This window comes from Monodelphis domestica, assembly GCF_027887165.1.
Source record: "Monodelphis domestica isolate mMonDom1 chromosome Y unlocalized genomic scaffold, mMonDom1.pri SUPER_Y_unloc_1, whole genome shotgun sequence".
In the NCBI taxonomy this organism is placed as follows: Eukaryota; Metazoa; Chordata; class Mammalia; order Didelphimorphia; family Didelphidae; genus Monodelphis; species Monodelphis domestica.
In genome coordinates this window covers 118,694-127,560 of record NW_026605000.1, presented here as the reverse complement: position 1 = coordinate 127,560, position 8,867 = coordinate 118,694, and the positions used below count along the sequence as shown (strand labels likewise).

At 30.3% G+C, this 8,867-nt stretch overlaps 1 protein-coding gene across 1 annotated transcript; it reads right to left on the bottom strand.

Moving 5' to 3' along the window:
• Window positions 1-2,861: 2,861 nt before the first annotated feature.
• Window positions 2,862-7,111, bottom strand: LOC130456232 (60S ribosomal protein L10-like). Its single transcript, XM_056809906.1, has 6 exons — window positions 7,017-7,111; window positions 4,809-4,867; window positions 4,471-4,578; window positions 4,205-4,343; window positions 3,469-3,631; window positions 2,862-3,079 (listed from the first exon to the last, which is right to left on the bottom strand). Exons 1-6 carry the CDS (start codon window positions 7,037-7,039, stop codon window positions 2,924-2,926), a joined length of 648 nt encoding a protein of 215 aa, XP_056665884.1. The 5' UTR covers window positions 7,040-7,111; the 3' UTR covers window positions 2,862-2,923.
• Window positions 7,112-8,867: the final 1,756 nt, after the last annotated feature.

Genomic DNA, 8,867 nt, shown 5'->3' with positions numbered 1-8,867 from the left:
GTTCAAAAGGTCATGGAAGGAATTCATTCTTTAAAAATTAAAATTGGGCAAATGGAACCTAATAACTACATGAGACATAAATGAAAAAATCAAAAGATTGAAAAAATTGAAAAATGAAATTTTACTGAAAAAACAATGGTCTAGAAAACAGATCCAGGAGATAGTTTATGAATTATTGTACTGAAAGTTATATGATAAAAGAAGCTTAGACATCTTATTACAAGAAATTATTCAAGAAAACTACCCTGATATTCTTGAACTAAGAGGATACAATAGAAATGGAAAGAACATACAGATCACCTCCTGCAAGAAATCAAAAGAAAATATAGCAAGCGTCAATTCAAGTACCAAAGCCCTTGTCAGTATTACACAGGATTTGCCAGTTCCACACTAATGGACCAGAAAGACTTTGAAGGCAAGGGAAATGAGTTTATAATCAAGAATCACCTACCCACCAAAACTGGCTAATATATCCTTTCAAGGGAAAGTATGTTAATTTAATAAAACAGATTTCTAAGCATTCCTGAAGAATAGACCATACTTAGAAAATCTTATGTCCAAATACAAAATACAAGAGAAGCACAAAAAAGATAAGGAAAAAAATTTAAGGACTTAAATTCAAATTGTTTATATTGCTACATGGAAAGATGATAAATGTAACTCTTAAAATTATCATTATCATAGTAGTTAGAAGTTTACATAGAAGGTGTGGTAGCAAGCTGTTTAAGATGATACACAAAAAAAGTAGAGGTTTAAGAGGATTGTACTAAGAAAAATGAAGTAAGAGTAGTAAGTAAATATAATTTACTTACTTTTTATTTACAAAGTAAAATGAGGTAAATTTTATCACATAAAAAGGTGGTGAAAAAAAAGTGGTGAAACCCTTACTCTCACTGAAATCAGCTCAAAGGAAGAACAGCCAGATTCACTGAGGTACAGAATTCTATCTTACTCTATAGAGAAGTAGAAAGGAAATAAGAAAAGGGATATTGGTGAGGGGAGTAAAGGAGGGAGAAGATGGAGGGCATAATTAAAAACAAAACACAAGTGGATTACAAGGAGAAAGGGCAGGATTAAAAGAGAAAAAAAAGGAAAGAGAAACATAAAAAAAGGTTAAATAAAAATAGAAAAAATTTTAAAAAGAGAAAAAGATGGAAGATGGATACAGATGGTAATCATTACTGTGAATTAAATGAGAAGAACTTACCCATAAAACGGAAGCAGACAGCAGAGTGGATCAAAAATCAGAATCCTACCTTTACGTTGTTTGCAAGAAATACATTTGAAGTAGGTACACACACACACATAATAAAGGTACCAAGTGGAGCAGAACATATTAAGCTTTAACTGAGGCAAAAAAAAAGGCAGGGACAGCAATCATGATCTCAGACAAAACTAAAGCAAAAATAGATAAGGAAAGTAATTACCTTGATAAAAGTTAGTATAGAAAACAAAGTATCAGTACTTAACACATATGTGCAAAATGAGTATAGCTTCTAGATTTTTAAAAAGGGAAACTAAAGAAGCTTAAGGAGAAAAGATAGAATATCTCAACCTTCCTCTATCCAAACTAAATAAAACTAATAAAAAAAATAAGTTAGATTCAAAGGAATATACCAACTTTTCAGTAGCACATGGTATATATACAAAGATTGACCATGTTACTAGGGTACCGCAACTTCACAACCAAATGAAGAAAAAATAAATGCAAACTTCAAAGTCATAATACAATAAAAATTATAATCAATAAGGACTCATGGAAAGTCAAAAATAAATTGGAAACTAAATAACCTAATTCTTCAAAGGGGATGTATCAAAGAATAAATAATAAAAAAAAATCACATTTCTTTCAAGGGGATGATAATGAAACATCAAAACTTACGGAATGAATCCAAAGCAGTAATCAGGGGAAAATTTATATTCCTATATGCTTTTGTCAGTAAAATAAGAGAAAAAGCAGATGAATTGAGCATGCATCTAAAAAAAAACAAAACAAATGTAAAATCCCAACTAAAGACTAAATTGGAAATCCTAAAAATCAAAGGAGAAATTAATAAAACAAAAGATATATATGTAAAAAGTAAATAGAATAAAATCACCAGTATTAAAAAATGCAGCAATTTCAACTTTTTTAATGAAAAGGAAATTCAAACAATCATTAGGAACTAGCTATTCCCATTGTGGTGTGAAAGAATTGGAAATTAAAGAATGGTCCCTCAATTGAGGAATGGCTGAACAAATTGTGGTATATCATGATAAAATACTATTGTACTATAAGGAATGAAAAAGGAAGGATGCTTTCAGAAAGAGCTAGAAAGACCTACCTAAACTAATAGCAATATTGTGAACAATCACATAAACAGTCTTTGCTACTAACAGCAATATAATGATCCAGAAAAATTCTGAAGGGCTTATGAAAAAGAATATGTCCAGAAGAATAACTATTGAACTAAAAATGCAAATGGAAACATATGATTTATCGTTTGGATATTTTACAGTTTGGGTTTTATAAGATTCACTTGCAAAAATTAATAATATGGAAACATCCTGTATAATATACATATATAATATACATTATGTATAATGTATAATACATATATAATAACCCATATTAAATTGCTTGCCAACTCCAGGAGTGAATATAGTAGGGAGGGAAACAATTTGAATTATTTAACCTCTGAAAACTCATTAGAAAATTTGTTATTAAAATAAATTTAAAAATGAAATTAAATTAAATCTTTAATTCTATGACAACTAAAAATTCCCAGGATATTTATATATTACTCTCCTCCTACAAGAAAATTGGTTATCAAGGTGTTTTTCTTTTCCTACTCAGAAATAAACCATCCAAAAGCAAAAAATTAGCTAAACCAACTCAGATTTATTTGCAATTATTTGAGGACAAGCTAATACATTGGATCCTTTACAATGAATGGAATGCACGCCATTTATCCAATGGACCGCGGTGGGGGATATACTTGACTCCACAGCCATCAGGAATGAGACGTTTCTCAGCTACCATCTCCTCAAATTCATCCGCATTAAACTTGGTGAAGCCCCACTTCTTTGAGATATGGATCTGTAAGAGGTATAATAAGAATTAAGCTAGACCTGATATAGCCTCTTTAAGCCCCACTTTCCCCCTTACATATTTCTCAAGGTTTTCTGAAGATAGCCAAAATTAAGAATGGAAAAAATTATCTCCCTGGGTTTTGTGAAGAAAATTTATATTAATATTTTAAAAATCCACTGCTTTACAAACTTTAAAGTAGTATATAAACACTATTAATAATGAGATGTGATTAGTATAATTTTATAGTCTTTAAGACTATTCATTATATATACTTTTTTTTTGCCCATAACCATTAACTTCAAAAGAATTACCCCAGTTAGAATAAACACAAATCTTAAATATTTAGGAAATCAAGGGCAAGTGTCTTTTATTTAAATAACTTGAATATTTCTTACTTTCTGGCGTCCAGGAAACTTAAACTTAGCCCTGCGCAAAGCCTCAATCACATGTTCCTTGTTCTGAACTTTGGTTCGAATAGACATGATCACCTGTCCTATATGTACCCGAGCAACAGTACCCTGTGGTTTCCCAAAGGCACCCCGCATGCCTGTTTGAAGCCTGGATGTAGATATGGAGAAAGAGTCATGTGACACCTAGGAAACTTTCCCTGAAAAACTTTTAACACTTGATAAAAAAATTCTAAAATCAAAATAAAGCAGAAAAAATCATTAATACATTTAAATAATAATTATATGTATTATATAAAGTATCATTACAAATAATGGATGCATTTAAATTTTTAGGAAGCTGATTATTAATAGTTTTTGACTAACAACCTAACAGACACCAAGTTTAAAAAAACACCAAACAACACCCCACCTTGATTTTGTCTTTGGGGAGTGCTGCAAAAAGAATGTTCTAAATACAAGATATATCTTTGTAGTAATTTGTGATCATCAAAACTCATCATCAATTCTGAAGTAAGCTTTTAAGTATAAAGAAACCTATACCTGCATGTACTCATTATCCTTCCCCTTCCCCAAGTTTATTAACAAATTAGAAATGGGAGTTACTTAAGCTGTCTTTATAGACATTGCTTAGATGAGATCAAAATTTGGATAAAAGGATTTCAGAAACCCTCTCCCACCAAGTCCTAAGTTAATACTTTTAGTTAAGAGAATCTTTTCTTACCTATCAGCACCAGCACAAGACAACATTTTGTTGATTCGAATAACATGGAAGGGGTGCAGTCGAACACGAATGTGGAAACCATCTTTGCCACAACTCTTCACCATATATTTATTTGCACAGATTCGTGCAGCCTCCAAAGCTACAGAAAAAGAAAGTGTAAGAACTGAACAATGAATTTATAAAAATGACAGCTACCTTCAAAGATAATTTGGTTTTTGGGGTATCACAAGCATTTTAAAATGATATCTCAATTTTTTATTTTAAACCTTCGGAGGATAGTTGTTCATATTCATCAGACACCATGTGGCCACAGAGTGGGAACTCATCTACTTTTGCCTTTTTTCGACCTAAATCGAAGATTCGTATCTTTGCATCTGTAAAAAAAGAAAGTGGTTGAGTTAACCTTCATTTTAAGTAGGTACAGATTGAAATGGGGGTTGGGGGAATCATGTTTTACCTTTTTCCTAACTACAACTCATGTGATTTGTCAATTTTACATATCTTTTAGAGAACATGAAAGGATGAATGAAATTAGAGATTGTGCTGAGTAAAATCACGTTTTTAAATTTTAACCTATTAATCTTACCTCACAATTGGCACTTACCAGGGACACCTCGGCAGAAGCGTGATTTTGGATATGGTTTGTTCTTGCAATATCTATAGCTTAAGAGACAAATAGAGTTAATGAGACTTCTTTACGTTATAAAAGAAAATGAGAACTATAGAATATACCTGACTAAAATATGCAGTTATGGCATCAAATATTTATTTAAATCACATTAGAATATATACTTACACTTCAATATTTAATTCTTAAAATGGAACTGAATTTTGGAAGAAATTAACTACTGCAGTAGATAAAGCACTTGGCTAGAGTAAGGAAGCCTTGAGTTCAAAAATTAGTCTTTGACAATAGTTCTACAAACTTGGACAATTAAATATTTTGGTTCAGTTTCAACAACATGTAGTTAATAACAATATCTACTTTATTTAAAAAGCATGTTAACACAGTTCCTAGCATAATACTGGTGTAATATAAATGCTTATTACCATTCTACTGGTTTTTCCCATCTTTTTCTTATAAAAAATTTTCACAAGTATTTTATGTGCTACTAGGCACATTCTATAGTTAAGAAAAAAGGTGAACTACTGAGTAATTTTGCAACATAAGAAATTAAAGCTGAAAATTGGGTTAAAAATTAGATTACATGAAAGTGGAAAAAGAATGTCTGGGATAAAGTTCAGCTAAAGGGTATTAAGATACAATTTTTAAAGTGAGTTTAATTTTGGTTTAATACTGCAGTTTAAAAACAAATTATTTTTCTTCGTAAGGTGATTTAGATATGGTTACTTATTCCTCAGTTTTATTTAAAAAAGCATCTATTATATATATTTGGTGCCAGATATTGTGCAAAGCAACAGAACTAATACCATTCAAAATAATCCCCCTTTTTAAAAGTTGTTACTAAACATATATATTGCTTTGAATAATAAAAGTTTTAAACAAAATATATGGAAAGTGTTTTCAGAAGCATACTGATTAATGTTGATTGTTTTAAAGTTTTTAGTCTGACTTTTTATGATCCCACTTGGGATTTTAAAAAGATCTGAAAATAGTTTGCCATTTTTCCCCCCACTTCATTTTACAGATGAAGAAACTATGTAATCTGGTTTCACTCACTTGCTAAGGGTTACATAGCTGGTTTGATGCCAGCTTTGAATTTAAGTTCTCTGGATTCTTTGTCTAACATTATTGTGATAACTAGGATATTAACAAATTACTAACTTTGTCATTTATAAAAGACAGAGCTAGAAAAATTAAAAAATTATTATTTAGAATTTATTTTAATCACTAGTAATTTTTATGGAATTTAAGTCAGTTTATCAAGACTTTTAGAAATTGAACATTTTTGTTGTGGGGATATTTTAAAGCGTATAATGTAGTTTTGATTTTTGAAAAATGTGTTTAGTACTATTAAATACCATGGTATCAGATTGTATTTGTTTTGATGTCATTTTCCTTCAACCAAAGACACATGAACATGGTTTATAATTTGTGCAAAAAATGTGTTTTTTTAAATTACATACTTTAAAAAATAAGTTAATGTCTGTTTGCAATTTAATTTTAGAATGCTAATTAACATTTTAGTGAATACAAGAAAACATACAGCTAGTCAAAACTATGTGACAATTTCTTCCGCCTCCAGCACCCTTCTTCCTAGAGACCAACTATCTTTTCTTTTTTACTTTCTTACTTGGGAAAGATAGATTTAAAGGCTTGTCCTCTTACAAAAAGGTAACTGGAATTAAGTTCGGTAAAGATCTCTTCTCAAAATTTACTTAGTAGGAAGGATCTGGGGTCTGTAAAAAGTAAAATACTTAAGGCTAAGGTAAGATTTTGTCATGTGTTCCAACAGTATATTCCAACTCAAAGAGAGAAATAAAGGTTAGGGCTATGAATACGGGGTCTGCCTAACCCAACTGATTAGTGCTACACAAGGGGTAGACGGGGGAGTTGAAAAACGGAAGAAAAATTTATTAGTCAAGGAAAAATAGTTCCTCCTCATTATTCTCTATCTCTGTCTTTCCTTTCTCTCGTCTTTTTTTCTATTTGAATTCTTTTTTTTTCCTTTGTGATGGGAATCTCACGTGAGGTTAAAGTTCTCAACAGATGTTAAGCTTAAACGGCACTAAAATAAATTCAACGAACAATTAAGTTTTCCACAACACAAAACATAACTGTTACCAAAAAAACAAAATTACTTTCTATTACATTTTCACATAAAATTCACTAAAAATAAAAATTACTTACCAACGAGCAGGGCGGCGACCCATCGTTAAAGCAGACAAAGGAAGTGTAACGCCTGCGCAGTCCTTAAATATGGCGTCTCGACTTTTGGCGCCCTGTATAATCCAAGAGGCGGAGCTTAAAAGAACTTCTGTAGGAAAACGCTAAAAATGCTATTCCATTATATTTTCATCATTTTATTAATACTTATTTTACAGGCATGTTACTATAACAATCACATATGTTAAAAGCAAAGTTTTAATAAAACAATGTTAAACACATTATATTTTTTAAAAACCTTGTGTCAGCAAACCAATTCAAATTACCACAAAACATGCAACCAGATACACACAAAAAACTACCCATTTATTTACATATAACACGAAAAAAAAAGCCTACCACTAAATTAGAGCACGCAATATATCTTAAACTATGCAGAATTTTACTGAAAATGCACATCATCAAAAACAAAAAAAAAAAAAAAACACATTCAAGTCACATTAAGTAATTTTTTAATGAAGTATCAATTACAAGGTATATAATATGGGCTACTTAATAAAAGTTAAGAAAAGTAATATTTAAAAATTAGAATATTTTAAAGTATATTTTCATCTATGATTAAGGTGTTAAATCCACAAAAAAATCGTTAATTTAATAATGACATTATAAAATCTAATAACAAATAAACAAAGCCAGAATTAAATTAAAAACAACCGATAAACTTAATACAATATTCTACACCAAAATATATTGGTTTTACAAAATATTTTTACAAGCACAAAATTTGTAAAAGAATTACATATAAAATGCTTTTAAAAGTAAAAATGGGGGTGGGGGGTGGGTAGCTGGGTAGCTCAGTGGATTGAGAACCAGGCCTAGAGACTGGAGGTCCTAGGTTCAAATTTGACCTCAGACATTTCCCAGCTGTGTGACCCTGGGCAAGTCACTTGACTCCCATTGCCTAGCCCTTACCACTCCTCTGCCTTGGAGCCAATACACAGTATTTGACTCCAAGACGGAAGGTAAGGGTTTAAAAAAAAAAAGTAAAAATGAATGCTACCAATTAAGCAATTGTTTATTAATCATCTACAAAATACCATACCATTACTAAGAATATAAAAAAGACAAAACAATTCAATTTAAGAACTCAAAGTCCAAAAGAAAAAATTAAAAACTTACATTCAAACAGATGTACAAATGTGAAAAGACCAACGCAAGAAAAATAGCAAAAGAAGAATTAGAAAATATTTTATTTTTAAAATACTTTTATTTGAAATTTTAATGCAGATATAATGAAACAAATGCATATCATGTCAGTGAAAATGTATGATCATGAACATTTTTGTCTAATTAATGAACATCAAAGAAGCTTTTATGAATAAATTTAAAATATGTAATGAATAGTATTAGAATAATAAATTTTTAAAAGGCAGAAAATAAATTGGATCAGCTTACAAATTTTGGAAGGAAAAAATAAGAATTAAGATGATACATGGTATCTCATCTCAAAAAAGACAAATTTATGGAATTAAAGTATAAGATTAAAGGATATTTAGTTTTGCACATGACTAAACCGAAAATTAGTTTTGCTTAATATGGTGTATTGAATTTTAATTTTCTTTCTCTGTGGGCAGTAAAATTAAAAAATTTAATTTGAACCTAAACATAAAATATGATTGAATTTCCTTAACAGCATTTTTTTTTAATCCTTATCTTCCATCTTAGAATCAATACTATGTAATGGTTCTAAGGAATGGAGATTAAGTGACTTGTCCAAGGTCACATAGTAGGAAGTGTCTGAAACCAAATTTGAACCCAGGCCTGGCTCTCAATCCACCGAGCAACCCAAATCTAGCTGCTCCCAAACAGTGTTTT